General features: G+C 42.0%; 1 protein-coding gene across 7 annotated transcripts in view; it reads right to left on the bottom strand.

The window, feature by feature from the left end:
* Positions 1–22,990, bottom strand: part of LOC122813133 (phosphodiesterase 4D interacting protein) — a 1,898,306-nt gene that overhangs the window by 416,225 nt on the left and 1,459,091 nt on the right. For all 7 annotated transcript variants that reach the window (XM_044085281.1, XM_044085280.1, XM_044085276.1 and 4 more), the window contains one exon: positions 16,375–16,810. In XM_044085281.1, coding sequence (XP_043941216.1) covers positions 16,375–16,810 — 436 coding nt within the window. The remainder of the gene's footprint in view (positions 1–16,374; positions 16,811–22,990) is intronic.

Raw genomic sequence — 22,990 nt, 5'->3', positions numbered from 1 at the left:
TGCCTTCTAATCACAGATCCAGTAACTGCGGCCCTACAAGAGGCCTCCAAGGAATCAAAACCACATTGCAAAGTATGCTTTCCAACCTGTTCTGCTGAATTCAATAGTTCCTGTAGCACTCTATTTTCCACACAATCAGAAATCAACATAATTTTCTGTTTCATTAAGCCCATAACATGCTGTTGATATTTAAGCATATGAAACTGGCAGTTTAAGGCCCTGATTGCCAAGGTTGCAGACGTATAAACCTTCTTTCCCCATCTATCCAGCACCCTGGAATCTCTATCAGAGGGGGTAGGATTTTTGGCTGTAGAGGCCTTTACACCCTTGGGACCCTGAGAAATAGTCTCAGGATCAGCAGCAGAATTTTTGAATAGAAATTTGTGGGAGTCAGAAACCCTGTAATATCTGTCTGGCTTACTAGGAGCCGGAGGCAGGGAATCAGCAGCCATGCTTGTTTACGAAAACACATCATCAACAATGTCTAATACAGGAGGTATTGCCAAAGGCCTATGCTGAGGAAGAAGAAGGAAATCCCTAAGCCTCTTTTTTGATTCAGAGAAGTCCTGACTCTCCCAGTGAAAATTTATTTATTTTATTTTTATTTTACATTTGTTGACCGGGCTAGTCCAGCTGGATAATTTCCATTTTCAGTGGAGGCCCGGGGAGAAAAGCTCCACAGATTTAAAACATAGGTTATACAAAATTGAAGATTTGCTATGAGTTCCTTTTACAGATATTAGGTTACTATGGATAGTTATTAGTCTAGATCAAGAGAAATAGAACACCTATAATACTATCTACATATTGCAACAGACATTAATTATATCTAGAACTACACTCCATTCAGATCATTACATACATATTAGTGTATATAAAAATTTTTTTTTTTTTTTTTTTTTTTTTGAGAACAGTAGAAATTGGAAAGTCATTAGGATGTTTGAGAACACAGAGAAGGGTTCAGTTGAGAAGTAAGGAAGTATGATAGTAAAAGGTTTTAGGATTTCTTAGTCAGGATTGGTACAAGAGCAGAGCCAGAAGTTTTTAAGATGTGCAAAGAGTTGTTTTTTAAAAAGATCAAAGGAGCCTGTAGAGGTAATGTGTGCGGGGAGTTTATTCCATATTTTGCCTACTGCGTTGGGAAAAAGGCAGTTACCTGCAGAATTGGTGATTCTAGTTGTGTTGACTTGACCCTTAAAGTATGCAAAGTCTATCCAAAAGAGTAATCCTCAGGAGGAGATGCAGAATCCTCATAGGGTGGAACAGAAAATTCCTGATCAGCAGAGGAATCAGAAGAAATGAAAACCTGATCTGAAGATTCATAATCAGTGCCTTGCCTAGGCCTCTTAGCAGGGGGGGGGGGGGCGTTTGGGAACCCCTGATCAAGGTAATTAAATTCTCAGCCATTTTGATCATCTGTTTTTCGGCATAGGTGCCTGAGTACGTGGCTCATGCGTCAGTTTTTTAGACATAGAAGATGTTTTTGACCTTGTTTTTGTTGCTGGCATCGGTTTAATATAAAAATGTTGAGGCCTGAAAACACCCTCGGAAGCCGGTGCCTGCTCAGCGGCTCTGGACCCATCCAAGGGAGAGACATCCATGGGTTCAATACTCTGAGAATCACGCGACATAATGGACTCCAAATGGATCTCGGTTGAGGCCTGTGACTCAAAAGTAGCAGGTATCAGGGGTTGCGAAAGCACCTCACTGAGTACCGGCGAACCGGCAACTGGCTTAGGAGAAGCTTCGTTGTTGGTTTTGGACCTCGATGGTCTGTGTCTGTCTTTTTCTTTGCGTTTTTTGTGAACTCCGGTAGTCGGATTGCTAACCGATGACATTTCAGGATAATTAAATCTTGAACCAAAATATTTAGAAGCAAAAATATACCGACGCTTAATAGTGCGTTGGTTAAATCTAGCACAAAACTGACAGCAAGGCACATTATGATCTGGGCCTAGGCAAGGAATACAGTACAAATGAAAATCCTTATGAGGTATTTGCTTCCCACAAGTAATGCAGTTATTAACTTTTACTGACATCGGTAAGGAGCAAGAAAAAGTTTCCCCAACGGGGTACTTAGCTTTAGTTTGAAGACTTCGGTTCTGAAACTCGAATACGAAAATTTCAGGAGTCGGCCGACTGGCACTTGCGCGAACTGCTTCTGCTTCGGGCACTGCGCGGCAAGAAAGACTGAATAAAATGATGTTGGTTGCATGTTTTATACCCCTGATGACCTGACGTCATGGAAGAGGAGACAGCAACTGAAGCAGGACCCAAGACTTTGTTATTCAGGCAGACTGAGGGCAACCTGCCAGCAGATTACCCAAATGTAATGACTGAAACAGTGAAACACAAAGAACATCTGATAGTGCATGTAGCCTGCTCTGAAGTGTAGGTATTTTCTGCAAGATTCCCTTATTGGGATGTACAGGTAAGCTTCCTTTAAATCCAATGTTGCCAACCAGGCATTTTTGCCTAGCATGGGAAGCAGCTGATGAAGAGTTAGCATTTTGAATTTTGGGATTACCAAAAAGGTTTTTAGGATAGACAGTTCCAGGATAGGATGCCAGGAACTCTTTTCTGGGTACCAGGAAAAGACTTGAGTAAAAACTTTGCCCCCATTCCTCTTCTGGGACAGACTGAATAGCCCTGATACTTAGAAGATTGAGAACCTGCTGTTGCGCCTCTGCCCACAGACTTGGGGGTAGGTCTGGACAAGTGTGTGGGGTTGGTAAGGAGTGGAAGTGGAATCTGTATCCTTGGGAAACTATATTTAGAACCCATATGTCTTGGGTAATGAGTTCCCAGTTTTTTGCATGCAGGGAGATCTTTCCCCTAAAGGAACAGTCAGTTGAGCAGGGCTTGGAAGGTTTAAGGTTAAGTCATTGTGACAGTTTACTATGGGGGGTGTCTTACCACTTCCAGCTTTGGAAGTGGGAAACCCCCACTGTTTAGGCCTGTGAGTACCTTGAGACTGAAGCCTGGCTCGTCTGCTGGTCCTAGGTTTGGACTGAGAAGGCCTGGAAGAGACAGGAAAGGACCAATTCTTAGAAGGCCAGTGCCTACTAAATCTAGGAGGCTGTACTTGCAGGAAATCTTTAACAGTTTGCATAGATTTAGCTTTTTCCTCCATCTTTTTAAGGACGACTTCTGCTTTGTTGCCAAACAGGCGATCTTGGTTTAAGGGAGCATCCAGTAATTTAGCTTTAACATGATCTGGCAAAGTTTGCTCCTTAAGCCAAACATGCCTTCTAAGTACAGCCCCAGTGACAGCAGCCCTGCAAGATGCCTCTAAGGAATCAAAACTACATTGCAAAGTATGTTTAATAACTTGTTCAGCAGAATGCATTAAATCCTGTAATTCTTTATTTTCAGCACAGTCAGGAATCAACATCATTTTCTGTTTAAGTAATCCAATAATATGCTGCTGATACTTTAAAATATGAAACTGGCAGTTTAAGGCCCTAATGGCCAAAGTAGCAGAAGTGTATACCCTTTTACCCCATCTGTCCAGGGTGTTGGAATCTCTATCAGAGGGGGTAGGGTTTTTGGCAGTAGTAGCCTTAATACCTTCGGGTCCCTGTGAAATGGTCTCTGGATCCGCAGTAGGATTCTTAAAGAGAAACTTGTGAGAGTCAGGTACTCTGTAACACCTGTCAGGTTTCCTGGGAGCCGGAGGTAAGTGTCTGGGGCCAGGCTAGATTCCAAGAAGGCGTCATCTACAATGTCCAGTACAGGAGGGATAGCTAAAGGCCTGTGTTGAGGTAGGAGTAAGAATTCCCTAAGCCTCTTTTTGGAGTCAGAGTAATCCTGGCTTTCCCACCGGAAATGCTCCCTAAGAGTATTCAAAGTTTCACCAAAAGAGAAATCTTCTGGAGGGGAAGCAGAGGGAATGGAGTCCTCTGCATCAGAATACTCATAGGTAGATAAGGGCAAATCCTGGTCAACAGAAGAAAAAGAAATTTCTGAATCCTGATCATAAGTATCATAAGCAAATTCAGTCCTAGGTCTCTTAGAGGGAGAAGGCTGGCTTCCCCTGATTACAGTAATAAGGTCTTCAGCCATTCTTATCATTTGTTTTTTAGGCATAGGGGCCTGACCATGCGGTCTGGGCGTCGGTTTTCTAGGCGTGGATCGAGTTTTAGGCCTTGAAGAAGAAGATGGCGTTGGTTTGATATGCAAGTCAGTAGGCCTGAATACACCCTCAGACGCCGGTACCTGCACAGCGGCTCAGGACCCATCCAAGGTAGAGACATCTGCAGGTTCCATAGTCGAAGAAGCATCTCGTGGCATACCGGACTCCGAATGGGTCTCAGTAGAGGCCTGTGAATCTGAAGTAGTGGGTATCAGGGGCTGCGAAAGCACCTCACTGAGTACCGGCGAACTGGCGACTAGCTTAACGGAAGCGTCGTCGGTAGCTTTGGACTTATGCAGTTTGTCTCTGTCTTTATCTTTACGTTTTTTTGGAATGTCGGTAGTCAGATGGCTTACTGAAGCCATTTCTGGATAATTGAACCAAGTACCAAAATAGTTAGATGCCAAAATGAACCGATGACAAATAGTTCAAGGACTGAATAAGACACAAAACCGACAGCGAGGGATGTCGTGGTCTGGGCCTAAGCAAGGAATGCAGTACGAATTAAAATCTTTATGAGGTATTTGCTTTCCACAAGAAATACAATTGTTAACTTTTACTGACATCGGTTTAGAGCAAGAAAAAGGGTCCCCAATGGGGTACATAGCTTTTTTGAAGACTTCGGATCTGAAACTCAAAAACGACTTGCAAACTGTTTCTGCTTCGGGCACCGCACGGCAAGAAAGACTGATGAAATGGCATCGGCTGCATGCTTTATACCCCTGACTACCAGACGTCATGTAAGATGAGACAGCAACCAACGCAGAACCCAAGACTTCAATAATCAGGCCGACTGAGGGCTACCTGCAAGCAGATAACCCAAATGTAATGACTGCAACAGTGAAACACGAAGAACATCGGCAGCAGCAGAAGAGTGGGTGGGATGGTTGGGAAATTTTTCAAGGAACACACTAGCCACAGAGGCTAGCAACCGGAGGTTTTCAGAAACTTTAGCTTAATGTGTTAGTGGGGGATGGGGCAGGCACAGAATGCAAGAAGGTAAATGATAAGCAGAACATAAAAGTACTGAAGCACAAACTGGAGTAGGGACGAATCTCTCACTATCGAACTTCTACTACAGTTTACGGCACCAGACGATGCAGAAATTTACCAGTCCCACTGTTTATGGAAAAATGCAGTAATAAATGATTAATGCACAAATCTTGTGGTAGGAATATGCAGTTCTGCCAAAACTGTGAATTAAACTACAACACTTTGGCCCAGCAGGGTTTAAAATGCAAACAGCTTTATAAGTAATTCTACTTGAGGAAATAGAAGGGCAGAATAACTAAGAAACTAAAAAATACAGTCAGATGGAACACAGCAGAAACGTACATAGTAGTATACCTACACAGGTCACTGTAAATGCACATACTTGAGCAGAATTGAAATAATTAAAACAATTGAATTCTCTTCCCTTTTTTAATAGTGTTGCCACCTTTTAAGCGGGCCAAAGTGGGACAAGGGGGTGTGGCCAATATGACACTGGCCATACCCTCTACCATGACATCATCCCAGGAGTGGTGAAAGAGATGCTGTTATGAACTGGCTGGCTACTGGAATGGCTAAGCTGGCTGCTGGAGTGGTTAGCTAGCTGGCTGGCTGGTTGGTGGAGTGGCTAGCTGGCTGGCTGCTGGAGTGGCTAGCTGGTTGGTGGGAATAGTGTGAGAGTACCAGCTGGGTGGATGAATGGCTGGAAAGATGGATTAATGGCTGGATTGTTGGTTGGATGACTGGCTGAGTTGCTGGCTGGATGAATGTATGGTTGGAATGCTGGCTGGATGGATGGATGGATGGCTGCTGGAGAGGCTAGTGGGCTGGATGGCTACTGCAGTGGCTAGAAAGCTGGCTGGCTGAATGCTGGAGTGGCTATCAAGCTGGCTGGCTGATTGACTGCTGGAGTGGCTAGCTGGTTGGTGGGAGTAGCAGCTGGCTGGATTGCTAGTTGGCTGGATGAGTGGATGGCTGGATTGCTGGCTGGATTGTTGGCTGGATGACTGGCTGGATGAATGGATGGTTAGAATGCTGGCTGGATGGATGGCTGGCTGCTGGAGTGGCTAGTTGGCTGGATGGCTACTGCAGTGGCTAGCGAGCTGGCTGGCTGACTGCTGGAGTGGCTAGCAAGCTGGCTGGGTGACTGCTGGAGTGTCTAGCTGGTTGGTGGGAGTAGCAGGTGGATGGATGGCTGGCTGGATGAGTGGATATCTGGATTGCTGGCTGGCTTATTAGGAAAAAAAAATCTCGGTCTTTTTCTTTAGCCCAGCTGTAGAAGCGCTAAAAACAAACCACTCTACAGCTGTGGTCCTTGCAGGGCTTTTCCTGCCCCAATCTCCACCCCTTTCATGAACTGCAGCCAACTGCTGCACGATTTAAAGCACCCAGACCTAATAGGGAATAGCTCGGCCTGCAGGTCCAGGTTGTGACACAACTGAATTGCTGTGGAAAAGCCAGAAGTAATTGCGGCTTTTCCACAGTGATTCAGTGTGATTGAAAAGTGGGACTTTTCAAGTCCCGCTACTTAACACAGCAGGCAATGGGATGAGGCAGCTTAACCTGTGGGTGTCCAGCTGATAACAGGATGGGTGTGAGCTTATTTTTTTAAAAGAGGCTACTTACAGTTTCACACCCCTTGAAGTCTGGGAAAAAAGACATAGACGGCATGTGGTATTAAAGCCATCTCTGAGCAGAAACTTCAGAAAATGACAGAGGAATGGAATGCAAAACCGAAGGTACATGGAATAAAACTTAGTGCAGACAAGACAGTTGTCATAGCAACAAAATGGGAGAAATCAGAAGACAAAGAATGACACAGATGGGAAAATGATGGAACAGCTTTAACAGAGTCAAGTGTCTGGGAGGGATGGCTGAGGAAAAGGGAAGTCTGAATAAACAGGTTTAAAGCTATAACTGGAGGGGCTGCAGGCAAGAGGCACAGAGTGTCTGCAGTGGTGTGTGTGAAAGCAGAATGCCAATGGAGCTAAAAAGTAAGGTGTACAAAACTGTGGTGTGACTAGTGCTTGTGTTTGGCACAAAAACCTGGGCTGTGAAGGCAAACCAGTGGAGGATGCTAGAAGTGATGAAGATGAAGTGCCTGAGGAAGGTGGTAGGGTGCACACTGTGGGACAGATGAAGAAATGAGAATATCAGAGCAGAAGCCAAAGTAGCTCTAATTGCAGTGGACATTAAGGATAACAGATTGTGGTGGTTCAGTCACATGTGCATGAAAGCAGATTATTTGGTCAAGATGATTTGGCAGACACAGGAGGAATGTAAGAAAAAACAAGGGCATGTAGTCTACAGATGGATAAACTGTATAAAAGAATTCATGTGGCAGTGAGGTACAGTCTTGCCAGATTTCCAGAATCACAGGTTGGGACAGCCACCATTTTGATCAACAAAAAAAAGGTTCTTTTCTTATCATCAAAACTCATGCCCATTAATGAATAAGCATTTTTTTTGCCAACAACTTACAACTAAAAGAACAGAGCATTATTTTACAAAACCAATTCAGGATATCTATCTGGTACATAGAACAGGTACAAGTTTAGTGGATGATAGCAGCTTAATTCAGATTGCCCACAGCCACTGCCATGATGTAGAGTTAAAACCCTGACACTCTTCAGGTGACCTGAATTTGATTAGGGTCTCAGGTGCTAGATGGCTCTGGCAGGGAAGGATGGCATCCTCATCCTAGGGAGTATTGTATGTCCAGGGGCAAATGACAGCTATGGCAGTACAGATAGAGGAAAATTGCATACTGCAATCCCCAAAAGCAAAGGATGTCAGAAGTTTGACCAGAATCATCTCTTACATACCAAAGCTGTAACTACATTTTAATATATGGTCTCATTCTTAATCACACATGGTTATGCTCCTCCACCATAATACGCCACACTACACAGCTTGGTATACCAGCAGATTATACATTGTCACATTACACAGTTTGGGATGCCAACAGATTATACAATGTCACACTACACAGCTCAGGATGCCAGAAGATTATACAATGTCACACTACACAGCTCGGGATGCCAGCAGATTATACAATGTCTCACTACACAGCTCGGGATGCCAGCAAATTATACAATTATACAATGTCATACTACAGAGCTTGGGAAGCCAGCAGATTATACAATGCCACACTACACAGCTCGCAATACCAGCAGATTATACAATGAAAGACTACAGAGCTCACGATTCCAGCAGATTACACAATGTCACACTACACAGCTCAGGATGGCAACAGATAATACAATGTCACACTACACAGCTCGGGATGCCAGCAGATTACACAATGTCACACAATGTCACACTACATAGCTCAGGATGCCAGCAGATTATACAATGTCACATTACACAGCTCGGAATGCCAACAAATTATACAATGTCACACTACACACCTCAGGATGCCAGCAGATTACAAAATGCCACACTATACAGCTCAGGATGCCAGCAGATTATACAGAGTCACACTACACAGCTCGGGATGCCAGCAGATTACACAATGTCACACTACACAGCTCAAGATGCCAGCAGATTATACAGGGTCACATTACACATTTTGGGATGCCGGCAGATTATACAGTGTCACACTACACATCTTGGGATGCTGGCAGATTATACAGTGTCACACTACACAGCTCAGGATGGTGGCAAAGTTATCAGCAGCTTATTCCTTACACTAAAAATGCATGCCTCTCAAACATCCTTGACTTTGCAGACCATCCCTCATTTTGCCTGATACTGCTGCCCTTACCCTCTTACAATTTGCGATTTTGTGCTAAATCAAAGAAGATTTCAGTCCGCTAATAATGCCACAAGTTGGTGTTTCCTGTTTCTCATTCTTCAGAAAATGCACAATGATGTGAAACCTGTTAGTCTATTAACTTTCTTTGTGGCACAAAAAACTAGTAGCAGTACAGGACTGGCCACAGTTTGTTCTTCCTGATTGGCTCCCTTTGCTTCAGGAACAGTTACTTAAGTGGCCCATATACTGTGATGCCGATTAGCTATAATGGCGATATGCAAGTTAGTCAAAAATCACAAAGCAGAGCATGTGGTTACAAATGCGGAGCTTTCCACACAATCTAGAGAACTTGGCTGCTCAATCGGGGTTTTCAGAGTGCAATGCAGGACACAGGGTTTGTCTGATGAACTTGGGAATGTCCCGCTGAAATCAGGATGTCTGACAACCTTGATGACGAATGACTGTTGAAGAAGGTAAAAGAGCAGCAGTGAAAGAAGAGAGGTGGTGACAGTTAATGAGACACCCAACCCCATGTAGAAAAATGGGAAACTGGGGTTGTAGACGATTTGGAATGTGGGTGAATGTCATGCTTTAACTAGTATGAGAGAACAGAACATTGAGGGTTGTAAAGCTCATGACTAAGTTACCTAACTATTCTGATTTATAAAAAGTGAAATGCTCACTGAATGACTTGAGTGTCATATATCGATCCAGCTTAGTGACTTTACGAAACAGCCCTGTTTACAGTTGTGTGGTAGAATTTTCAGATACTACAAAAGGTTTCAGAACCAATTAAGAACTTGCACGGTGTTGCACATTTTTTTTTTACCTGGGGGGAGTGGTCTGTGGTGTTGCATCAATGTGGTGTGAATGTTCTAAGACTTGATTGTGATACTTATAAGAGCACTACTTTGTTTTGAACACAGTATGATGCTGGCACTCTGACAAGTAGATGTCAAACTTGTAGAATGTAAGCCAGGCCTACAGACATTTGATTTTAGTCAAGAAGCATATAATTGAAACCAAAGCAAGAATAAGACCCAAGGAATGTGCAGTTAAGGAAATTTACAACCCTTAGAACTTCAAAAGTAACATTCCATCACCTGCAGTGCTATCTGCACAATTAAGTGACTAAAGTGGTCCACCATGCAGTAGAACATGGAAGCTGCATTAAGAGAAGAGGTCTGATATTGTTTCCAGAACCTTCTGTGTATAAATAGTCTGCAGTACATGAAGCAAGCTGATTATGCTCCAAGATAAGACTGTTTTGCACCTTTCTGACATCAGAAAGGAGCATTACATTACGGATTATGATCAGGTCTCCAATCATAATGAACGTATGTACTCGAGACGTGGGTGTCAAGAAAGGCACATCAAGAAGAATGCATTTTTCCAAGAATGAACTGGCAATTCAGTGTGCAAGCAGTGAAGCAGGCAGAATAGAAATCAGCACAGCCAAGTCAGAGGTCGTGTTCTGTCATGGAGAAGAGTGGACTGCTCTTTACATGTGAAGAAAGGTTCTCCCTGAAATGGAGAATTTAAGTCCTTTTGGATCTTATTCATAAGCGAAGGGAAAGGGGAATCAGGACACTGACCAGCAGATGGACTGGAAGTGTTGCACCAGTGTGGTGGTGAAGTAAGCACTATGTCATAGGAAGACGCTCTCAGTTTACTGGTCATTCTACGATCCATCCTTATCAGTGGTCATCAGCTTTGAGTAGTGACCAGAAGGATTACATCCTGGATGCATGCAGAAAAGAAGTTCTTCCACAGGGTAGTTGAACTTCCTAGACATGGAAGGGGGATGTTAGGGACTTTAAAAAAAATGCAGCCTTAATGATGGCTCCTCTTAGCTGGCTCTTGTCCTGGTGCAGGAGAAACAATAGGCCAGCTGGGTGAGAGGAGACCTAATAGCCATCAAGCAGGGATGGGGAAAAAGTGCAAAAAAAAATCCACTTATTAGATCTGCTGTAGTTATTCAGCAACTGCTTAAATATTTTTCTGTATTTTCTATTCACCTTAATCTGTGTTCTCTAACATTAGTAATACTGATTTATCTCTCATAATTTTCTTAGTCTGTCTCTTCAGCTTGACCTGTTTTTGCTATACTGAAACATATCCTGATATATATCATACCCTTCAATTACTATCAGTTAGGTTCCTCCTGCAGACATGAGTGATATGAAAGCATAATATAAATACTGTTGATTGTTTGGTATACCTTGCTTAATGTAGTTGATGTTTAAAAATTACCTACTACTCTTTAAATATTCAGAGACTGCTTTTCATGTATACAGACAATGTTTAATATATATTTCTAACATTGTGCATTTTGGTCTAGTAAACAAAACAAATCAAATAAATAAGTCCATGAGAGCTCATAATGGTGAGAGGATTTGGCATAATGGTTAAGGTCTTCATCTTATAGACACAGGGTATAGGGCTTGATTCTGACCTCAGGCTATTGGCTAGGCTTAAAATGGCCCTTCAAAGCAGTTAGCCTAGTATTCACCTATGAACAATACAGCCATCACTCCTTCAAGCTGAGAAGAGTGAGTAGACGTGAGTACACATACAAAATAGTCTCAACACAAAAAAACCCTTTTTTAAGTTAGCCAGTAGGGTTTAACAATGGTCAAAGCCTACTGGTGTATGGCAACAGAATCTAGTTATAAGGCTATTATATTTTGCCATATGCTTATGTATTATCATATCATATTATCTTTTGATATCTAAAAATGTTTTTGTAAGATTATCAAGTGGGTCTCAATATTACGTACCATTGTTAAACCCTACTGGCTAACTTAAAAAGTTTTTTTTTGTGTTGAGACTATCTATTTTGTATGGTTATGTATCTGTTAATGAATACTGAATGCTTTAATAATACATTATATACTTTTGTGACACAATTATATCATATATTCATACTTCAGTGTTATTTTGATAATAGACTGTATACTAACAAACTCCATGTTGATTTGATCTTATATTCTACTGATAATACATGGCACCACTCTGTATGTAAATTTAAAGATTTTCTCATCAGGAGTAGTTTATGTATAACAAAAAATATTATATGCTGTATTTTTGATATAATCTGTATCAGATATTCATATAGTATCACTATGTTTATAATGCTTCTATTATACTAAGGGTAAACAGTGATTTGAATGTGACAGTCATTTTGAGTTTGGGATGAACTAAACCATGTTTCCATTGGTTGGTGGTTTCTATAAATATTCAAGAATCATTTTGAACCACAAATGCTTTTTCACTGATAAAGGCTGGATAGCCGAAACCGGTTTGAATTGATATCAGTGCACTTTGTTGCATTTATGCTTAAATAAATATTTATTTTATTATTTTTGGTTTGGAGGTGTTTATATGTTGCAAATGCTGGCCACTGGTGTCTTACTATGTTATGGTATAGCCGACCACATTAGTGCCAAATGACATGGACACCTGGTAAAGTTGTCACTGAGTACTCCCCCCAGGGATATATATATATATATATATATATATATATATATATATATATATATATATATATATATACACACACACACACACACACACACACACACACACACACATATATACATGGCCAAATGACATGGACACCTGGTAAGGATGTCACTGAGTACTGCCCTCACAGAGAGGTATATATGGCCAAATGACATGGACACCTGGTAAGGATGTCACTGATTACGTCTCCCACAGGGAGGTATATATGGCCAAATGACATGGACACCTGGTAAGGATATCATTGGGTACGTCCCCCACAGGGAGTTATATATGACCAAATGACATGGACACCTGGTAAGGATGTCACTGAGTACTCCCCCCCCCCCCAAGGGAGGTATATAAGTACTCCCCCCCCCCCACAGGGAGGTATATATGGCCAAATGACAGGAGTTCATGGAGCAGACCCTGGACATGTTAGACAGATTCTTTCTTTTGGCTCACCTTGGAATGCCAGAGGATTCCTCTCACTGTGATAAGCTGGAAACTAGTGTTGATGACACAGACGTCTGACCTACCTGCTTCAGCTTCAAATACCATCACCAGGGTAAGTCCTTTACAAAATGGATGGACAGAGAGCATTTGTTTCACAAATCAAAGAGTTTGGTGGGGTTTTATTTTTTTATTTATTTTTTTTTGGTCTGCTCAAACCTCATTACTACCGACCGGTCCCCAAGTGCCCAGAGTCCACACGGCTGTATCAGCCATCTTCCTAATCCTCCAAATTACTCCTGTGTTGCTGGATCCAGTCAGAGATCTTAAGGGCATCCTAGGAGCTTAGCCATCTGTGCTTACATCCGGTGCTTTTTTTTTTTTTTTTTGGTAATTAAATGCTGTACGCACTTTTCCTTTCCCCATTCCCACACTCGTTGGTTACATCTGAGGGCACACCCTTCTTTAGACCACACTTCCCCTTAGGCAGTGTCACCAAATAGCACCCCACAGGACAGGCATTCTCATCTCTCCCTGCTGCTCTGCAAATCACCTGGGCCACTAATCAAACCTGGGTCAGCTGAACCATAGTCAGGACTTTATTCCCCTATGTCACCAGAGTGTCTGGAAGAAATTTGGTGGTTTTGTTTCACTTATGAATATTGATCCATCCATTTTTAAACTGCTTCTCCTTGTGACAGACAAGACGGCAGAAAGTTAAGGAGACTAGATCAGACTTCCCTATCAGCAACAACAATCTCAGCTAATCCTTTGGGATCCCTAACCATTTCTAGGAGAGCTAAGGATATAGTCCCTCTAACATGCCTTTGACCTCCTCCTAGTGGTGACCCACATTTGGTCCACTTCCCAAGGGAAGCATCCAAGCAGCATTCTCATACAGCACCCAATCCACCCCAATTTGCTCTTCTCAACAAGGCAGGTTAAAGGATGTAGTCCTCCAGGACAGCCAAGGTCTTCATTCTATTACAGAAAGTAAACCCAGCTACCTTACAAAAGAATAATCTTTCAGTCATTTCTACTATGATCTCATCCTCTGAACCACTAACTGAGTTTATGACCACAGATAAGGAAGTGGTCCATAGACCGACCATTATAGGCTCATAGGTAGGTACTAGGCTATCTGCCCAAAGGCATTTATAAGCCTAGCCAGAATGTGTTGGCTTTCACTGTCCCCTTAGATTAGTTCCCTATGCCTCTGCCTAGCAGAGCCACTGAAGTGATCCCTGGGGTAAACTTTCCGTTTCCCATCCACTCGTCAAGATTTCTCTTGAAGAGTGTTAGTGAGGAGCTCTGCCTAATGTAGACTGGAATCTTGTTCCAAAGTATGGGAAGTCTCTAGGACAGGAATCTATCCCTCCAGCATGTCCTATTTATTGTTGTGGTGAGGTTTAGATCCCTAAAGGCATGTGGCTCGAGGGAATAAGGTTTTCTTTAGGTGGAGCATATCCATCAATTTTGGGTTGGACATGGCCTTGTATGTCAGGCAGAGATCACCTCTGAGTAGGCGGTATGCAACAGAGTACAGCTGGAGTTTCTTCAGTCGAGCTGCAGAGGGCATCTGTTTGAGGCCAGTGATCCTCTTGGTGAGGTACTTCTGTGGTCTTTCCAGCTGTTGCAGGTGTCTTGTAAGGTACATCCCAAATGGGGCGTTGTACTCTATAATGGGTCTGATGAGTGATGAGCAGAGGGGCACAATGACCTCTTTTGATCTGGATGCAAACCCTTTCGTGATTAGGTGGGCCACATAGAAGGATTTTCTAACCACTTTGGCAATGTGATTATCAAAGGAGAGACCGTCTACTTGGGTCCCCAGATCCCTTATTATGTTTTCCGTATTTAGGGGACTATCACCTATGTTGTAGTTTGTGGGTACTTTGTTTTTTCCAAAGGGGATGGCTATGCACTTTTTGGCATTTAGCTTGAGGCCATGATTTCAACACCAGGTATTTGTCTCAGTGAGACTCCTTTGGAGGATGTCTGTGTCAGCCGGAGAGTCAATTATAGCCCATAGTTTGCAGTCGTCTGTGAACCTGATCAGCCATAGTCCTCCTGTGCTTGCCATTTTGTAAAGAACTTACCCTGGTGATGGTATTAGAAGCTGAGCAGGTAGGTCAGATGTCTGTGTCATCAACACTAGTTTCCAGCTTATCCCAGTGAGAGGAATCTTCTGGCATTCCCAGGTGAGCCAAGAGAAAGAATCTGTCTAACGTGTCCAGGGTCTCCTCCAGGACCTCATGTCATTTGGCCATATAGTCAATTATAGTCCATAGTTTGCAGTTGTCGGCGAACTTGGTCAGCCATAGTCCTCCTGTGCTTGCCTGTACCTCTGAGAAGTATATGCCGAACAGGAGGGGTCCTAGGACTGAGCCCTGAGGAACACTACTTGTATCCGGTTTAGAGTCAGACCTAGCTCCCGCAATTCTCACCATGTGGGTTCTGTTCGTGAGCCAGTTGGCAACCCATCTTGTGACATAGCGGTTTATGTTTAGGCTGGTGAGCTTGTCTATAATACCAGAATGGGGAATGGCGTTGAAGGCCTTTGCGAGTTCTAGGTAGGCTGTGTGTACCACCTTTCCTTCGTCTATAGCCTTGGTAACTGTCTCAAAGTAGTCCACCAGGTTTAGGAGGCATGATCTGCCCTTAAAGCCGAACTGGGTAGGATCCAGTGTTTGGAGGTTCCCAATGTCTCTGTTAATGAGGTCCATGATGATGCACTCCATAGCCTTGCAGACCAAGCTAGTCAGGCTTACAGGGTGATATAGTTCCTGGGGTCTGTTGTGGCTCCACCTTTGTGGAGCGGAATAACCGTTGCTGTGCACCACTCTGTGGGTACATAGCCATTAAATGAAGAGCTTCATCCTAACAACTACACTAACCCTTTACCATCACTTCTTCTGAACAAAATATGCAGAAACATTCTGCTGACTGAACCTTGCAAGATTGTCAAACATACTAATGAAAACAAGCATGCCCAATTTCCTTCTGAAATGTAGACTGATGAAAGCAAACTCTGGCTGACCAAGTCTGCAAACTATTGCCAACTATGCACATGAATCTCAAGTACTTGGCCCTTCTGTACCAATCCAACACAACTGCAATGTGAAGGAGCCATACCAACCCAACTCCTTACATAAGTGAATGCTGAACATATATACAACAGTGCAACTGTTTCCTGTATAACTGCATTTTAGTAAGTGGTGTGCTTGTGTGCATAAGAGGATTGCATTTGTACATACTCCACCAGATATGCATATGTTTCTGGAATGCTTATCTGACTGTGCTTTCCATGAGGAAGTCAGAAGCCATTGTTGATCAGAGTATTAATGTATACATCAAAAAATTACAAGCTGCACTGCAGCTCTAAACTCATTCATGACATACAGCTCCCCATCATATCACTATAAACTGGTCAGCACTTCACTAGAGTTACATAATACAAAACCAAGGACTCAACAAAAATAAAATATTGCTTAATGACCACAATTTTGCTAATGTGTAGAGATTCGTGAGGACTTACCTCTGTGGTTTCTGGTTTACTGTTTGCTCCAGACAGAAGAACCCCCAAATCTAAGGAGTGTGGCCTGGTACACTGGCGTTTAGCCCTTCCCTGTCGAAGCTGCACACCTGGTGCTGAGCGCTTCCCATGCAGAGAGGAAAGATCTGACCGCAAGCGCTGAATTTCTTTTGCCATATTCACTATCAGCTCGGAGTCAAACCTCTTTTCTCCATTCACTGACAGGTTAAGGTCCAGTTGTTCTTTCAACAGACCGATAACCATCTCAGCATTTTCTTGCTTTGCCTTTAGCTTCCTGAACGCTTCCCTTAGGTCCTCTTCATTGAGGTCTTCTACCTCTTCTTTCTCATTTTCTTCTCTCTCCCACTGTCCAACCCCAACATCTCCAACTCGCTCTTTCAGTTCCGTGTTCTCCAAATGCAAACTCAGCAACGTGCTCCTAGAAAATTACAAAACATAGCCCACACATTATAACACACTTGTTTAGGGTACCATTTTGTCTCAAAGGCTGATCTACGTACATGTAAAATGGTGGTGTTACTTCTGAACAACAAAGGGTTCATGGGGTTGTACATTTATTACTGAAATGTGAAATCTTATAGTACAAACTATGCTATCATCCCATGGAAAGTAGTAGTTGGCACCTTATTACCAAAATAAAACGACTTGAAAAATTGTGCATTTCTACTGCTTCATACGGAATAGCATATTTTTTGTAATACTTACAAAAAAAAAAATCACATTTTATTATAATGTATAAAGGCATTTGCCATGCTCATGTTTTTAAGGCCAGAAATCAAGACTGTTCCGTGAACAGAGGAACAAGACTGTTCCGTGAAGAGAGGAACACCGTAAGGAATTAAAGAATTAACAGGATTAAAAGAAAATGTCAGAGTATACAACCAGACATAACAAAATACCTTTCTAAACGCATCTAAAACAGTTAAAACAACCTTAAGAGGGGTGCTTCAAGCTAGAATGCATTTACAGCAGGTTTTCCACAAACTGCATGTGCTAAGGTTAGTTGGCAGATTTGTAACCACGAGGTTGCAACTACAAGTATGCAAGTTTACAAATTCAGTCAGCTTGATATGAACACATATTATTTGCAGCTCTAGTTATTTTGGATAAACTACAGACGTCAGTCAAAACTAGGTGCATTTTATGTCGACAGCAAGAGTACATTTGCATGTTGTTAAAAAAAAAAAAAGAAATTTCATTTTATAGTAATGAGAATTATGGCTACAGCAGACACTATCTTACTGAATTTGTTAGGATCAAAATAAATCGCTGTTGCAGAGAAAAATGATGAACAGGGTGTGTACAGTCATGTGACAACAACAGAAGAATATTATTGGGGGTTTCAGTCTCTAGTGAACTTTCTGCATTCAAGAAAGGGAGTCATCTGTAAATATAAAGGTTGGTTCTACGGTATAGAAGAATGAAGCCATCACAGTGGCACAGGATCGATTAGCAGCTTGGGTGCTGGAAGAGATCGCCAGAGAAGGACATAAAAGACAAGAATATTAGCCTATTTGCCTGTTCCGGGGGGGGGGGTACACCCATTTCAGGGACACAGTACCATCCACATACCTTCAGTGGAGACCAGTATGTTGTTTGGATTTGACAGCTTACAACAAAGTCAGGGCTATCTGAAGGGTTATGTTGCCTTTATGAGAAACACACCACGTTCTTTGCCCTTGTCAAATCTACCACTTTGGTATTTTCAAAGACGTGTATGGAGAAAGAGTTAGGGCTTAAGTATAAATCCTCTGATGGTTGTCTGTATTATGTTCATGCCACATGCTGTCATCCTACAATGGGGAAACATGTGGGCATAGCCTTAATGTTTGGCAGGCCTGAGGATCTAAGTGCAGTCAAGAAAGAGAAATCATCTATACTCATATTAGTCCTGTTTGTGTTCCAAACCTCTGGTTATGTTTACTATTGTACCGCTATTGTCCCCCTTGCTTGTTTTGAACTAAGCTAAATAAAGACATAAAGGAAGTGATGCAGTGTTGTAGCCATGAAACACAGACCATTCCAGGAGGTGTTCTGGAGAATGCAGAGAAGCACTATATACTCACAAGACTCTGTGCAGAGACTGTTTTTTCACCTCTAGAAAGGGCTGTCCCAGATTCAGACAACAACCTATCCAAGGCAGAGGCCACATACACTATATCCCCTCCCAAGTGTTCACTTCATAATTCCTACTTTGACTTGGAGCAGGTTAGCCCCCCTAAGAAGGCATCAAAAGTGGAAGAAGCAAAGGCCGTTAGAAACCTCTAGGGTGCATAGCCACAGAAAGTGACACAGGAACTCAAATGAGAAGGAAACCGCTCCTGTACGGGGAGTCCATTCTTACGACAGTAGAAAATGGGAACAGACAGGTAAGATCCGAGACAGGTGCTATGGTAGGAGAGGGTACACAAAGTGAATACTGGGATTTCAGGAACAGAAGCTGAAGGTAAACATATCTAAAAGCAAATAAGGTCCCCTGAACTACCTTGTCTACCCATTTCTGTATGTACTGGATACACTGCATGATTTTATTCTGTTGCTGTTTTTGACTTCATTACCTCTTTGTGAAGGCTACTCCAAACATTTACTATCTTTAATATGTCTTTGTGCATCATTATTCATTCACCTTGTAATATCAAACTAGGTTCTTTTATTCTAATACATTATTTCTGGTACTGATTCATCTGGCCTGTGACTAATATACTGAAGCCTGCTTGGCTAAGACTGTCAAATCAAGTGTTGATAAATTATCCTGAAGTTGGGGGTGCAAGATACACAGCTTCCATGCATACTGGATGCTAGGGTTTGCCCTCTACATAAAAAACATTCTTTGGAAACTGGTTCTGTTTACAAGTTTCAATTAAACAAGGTTCAATGAGCTCATTTTTTTATGAGGTGACCTATAATCTTCCCCCCTTTCTTTTTCCAAAGGTGGTGCTTCCTTACAGTTTGTGTATTCCAGTTAGGTTATTATTTTTTTCTATAGCCCCCACCTTTCTTTCTTAAAGATTCTACATGTTAACATCTTTTATATGGATTCCTAGCAGACTGACTGTGCATCATCTTCATTGCCCTCCTCTGACCTGCCTCTGCGTTGCCTAGAATATTCTGCACTGCAAAGATCTCTAAAACTGTATGTAACAGCCTAGAGCGGCTCTTAGCAGCACTCTATATACAGAATGACAGCTTCTTGTTTTACACTGGTAATGTACTTTCCTGTGCATTTCAGAATGTCAGCAGTGGGTCCTGTTGTGCTCCCTCACATTATTTGCTTACATTTAAATAATCTGATACAACTAATTGCAGACCGCTTATAAGCCCATGTATGCCCATGAACCTTGGTGTCCTAAGACACTTGGGGAGGATGGAAAGATGCAAGGAATTGTGTCCTTGCTCCAGTGGGGATTAGTAGATTTTTTGAACACTTCTAATGCTCTCCTCTTAGTTAAAAGACACCGCACAATGCCTGTTACTCTCTCTGCCTTTACTGTACAGTTCCACCCCAAAACAAACTTCATCTATTAATCATCAGGTGAACACCCCATGCATCCCTACTGCAAAAGCTGCAATCCTGGGTTTTCTCTTAGGTAGGACTCTTGCACTACAACTACGGCAATTCCCCCTGCTCCCTGATGTCCCCTCCCCGCTGACCACTCCTTGTTCTGGACATCTCTCTCCCTGAAATTAGTATTTAGTGTTCAAGCTATTAATTTGAGTTGTGATCATCTGGGGTGTAGTCAGATCAAAAACTTCTATGTCACACAGTAACCTTGACCAACATCCCTTTACTTATTTGCTTCTGCCATATATATTTATTTTTTTTTTGCAAAGAATACAGACTTAAAGAGCTGCAAGTGAACAGGAGGCAGGCTGAAGGTGCAATGTGTCAGCTCAGGGCAGACACGAGAGTATTACTTCAGAGAAAGGGTTGCAAATAAGCATAACAACTTTGTTAAAAACGTTTTAAAAGAAAAATGAGTCGAAGAGTTTAAGAATAATGGGGCAAGCATAAGGCAATTCTTAAGAGTGTTGGGGAAAAAGTAATTAAGTTACTACATTCTACAATTTATTTCAATACATAGAAACAGACAGATGAGGCTTGTCATCTGGTCTTATTTGCCTCTAAATTCTATGTTTCTAAGTGTGGCTTTTCAGGGAGTAATACAAAGATTCTTACTATATCAGTTGATCTATATTAAGATGACTTTACTTGACATGTTATTAGTTAATTCATCCTTTCCACCCATAATGATATGGCAAAGGTTTCGGGAACAATCAGCATTCAGTAGTGTGTGTGTGTGTGTGTCCATTCTGAAGAATTCATGTATTACCATGGACATGCATGCAAGCCTGTTCCCTGCACACACCAGCTCATCCCTTCAGCCAACAGAAAGCACCTTCCTGCAAAGGTACTAAATTAAATTAAATCAAAGACAACACTAAAATTGGTAGACCCACAGCAGATGTACTTTGGGAAACTTTGATGAAAGTCTAAGCTACCATCATACCTCTCAACCACTTAGCTCAAGAAATCTGGACAACGCCTTACATTATGGGGGACAAAGGCCCCAAAATAGGGGCATATTTTAAACTGTGCTCTTACAAACTTAGAAAATAGATAGAATAACATGGTTTGTGTTAAAATACATTTTTCTAAAGGACATGAAGTCTGAAACTCAAATGTATGTCATTATTTAGTAATTTCATTCCTCAGATCATCCAAGTGATTTGTCAGAAAAACATAAATTTTATGAGGAACAGACCAAAATTTTCAGGTGAAAATGTGAACATTCTGCAAACATCTGTACAGTTGAGAGGTATGTGGCTAACATACACATGTAGAAGTGTGACTTCAAGAAGTGATTGCTCATCTAGAAGTTATTTAATTTCTCATCTGCTTACAAAAGAAGTCAAACAATAACCATCAACATACTGCTTACCCTGTCTAGAAAATGCTTTGTGATCATTACAATTCATTCCCAGAAGAATGCCTCCGTCCTTCAAAACACAAAAAAAATACTAAGATTTATTTAAGTTCACAACAGTATCATTAAACTGTCATAAAATCAAATAGCTACTTAAAACCCAGAGGGCCACCTAGCTGTAAAACAACTTAACATTCAAACTTATAAATTACCCAGCATTCATTCTCTCACTCATGACCAGGACAGTGCCTGCCCTCACAGACTTCCATTTACACTAGCCCTAGCTAAAAGAAACTTCATTCAGATTGCTCCTGCCACATGCATCATCATCCCTCAAAAATCAGGAATACAGACAATATAGGTGCATTTAGAAAGCTTCTCACAGACCACTTGGTTGAAGACAATAAATATGCCTGCTATGGGTCACTAGGGTAGTTTGACTGCATGGTGTATGCATCTTAATTGGATCAGTTCAGCCTACAAAGGCATAAACTATACAATCACTGTTTGCCTACCTGACAACTGGCAGAAACTTGGCTGACTGATTCTAATAACATTGTATATATGTGAATAGCAACTAAAAGGTATACAGTGCACTGCTTTAATTACAACTAGTAGCCTCTCAACTCAAGCAACAACTTGCTTTTACCTAAGACTGCTTTATACAATCTTCATACATAAACATATAGCAAATTACTCTGACTTTAAAACAGAGTATTCCTTTGATATACTTTTCTGCTCTGCCAGATTTGCAAATTAATTTGTGCAAATACGTAAATTCCATCTGAATGTGCTGTACCATGTCATTTTACTGTAAACTGTTTTACTTAATTGCATAAAGTGAACATTTTTCATAAACTTCCGCTGACAGTATTAGACATAAGGGCCTGGCACATGCCTGAGAAGGGTGCTTGGTGCAGTGCACCTGCCCAATTAAACATAAATAAATAAAACTCAGGAAATAACAATGAAGACTTTTACATCCACACGGCGTTAAGAATGATTTCAACTGCAGAGACAAGCCAGGTGCTGAACTGAGGGCTCGCAGGGACAGGGCAGGTGCTGAACTGAGGGCTTGCAGGGACAAGGCAGGTGCTGAACTGAGGGCTTGCAGGGAAAGGGCAGGTGCTGAACTGAGGGCTTGCAGGGAAAGGGCAGGTGCTGAACTGAGGACTTGTAGAGACAGGGCAGGTGCTGAACTGAAGGGCTTCTTAGCATGCCCAATGACCTGTCATATTCCAACTTGTAAATGGGTTGGGATTAATGAATGTACAAGTAGGAGCCAGACTCTGAGCTGGGTACGGGTATTACTCCAGCTGTTAGTGACAGCCTTTTTTTAATACCAGATGGCCTTCTTTTTGCCAGGGACAAGAATTCAAGAAACTATACTTGTTTTAGCCACCAATGAATTATAGGAATGAGATTTGGTCTTTCTGCCCAAACCTTTGCAACATGATGTGGAATGAGAAGTAATGGTATGAATGCATATGGAGACTTCCTATGCCTTCCTACACCACAAAATGGAAAATGCATCACCTGACTCAACTTGAAATAAGTCGGTATGGATCAGTATTCAACGCCAGTTTACAAATTTAAAGTGTTCCTTTTCAGTTTGACTACACATCCTGGAACTAAACTGCTGCACTGTATTTTCCACCCCATCTTATCAAAAT

This window comes from Protopterus annectens, chromosome 10.part0 (genome assembly GCF_019279795.1).
Source record: "Protopterus annectens isolate FY-2018-M chromosome 10.part0, PAN1.0, whole genome shotgun sequence".
Lineage (NCBI taxonomy): Eukaryota > Metazoa > Chordata > Ceratodontiformes > Protopteridae > Protopterus > Protopterus annectens.
Note: the sequence above shows the minus strand (reverse complement) of the source record. Positions and strands in the feature narration are given on the sequence as shown.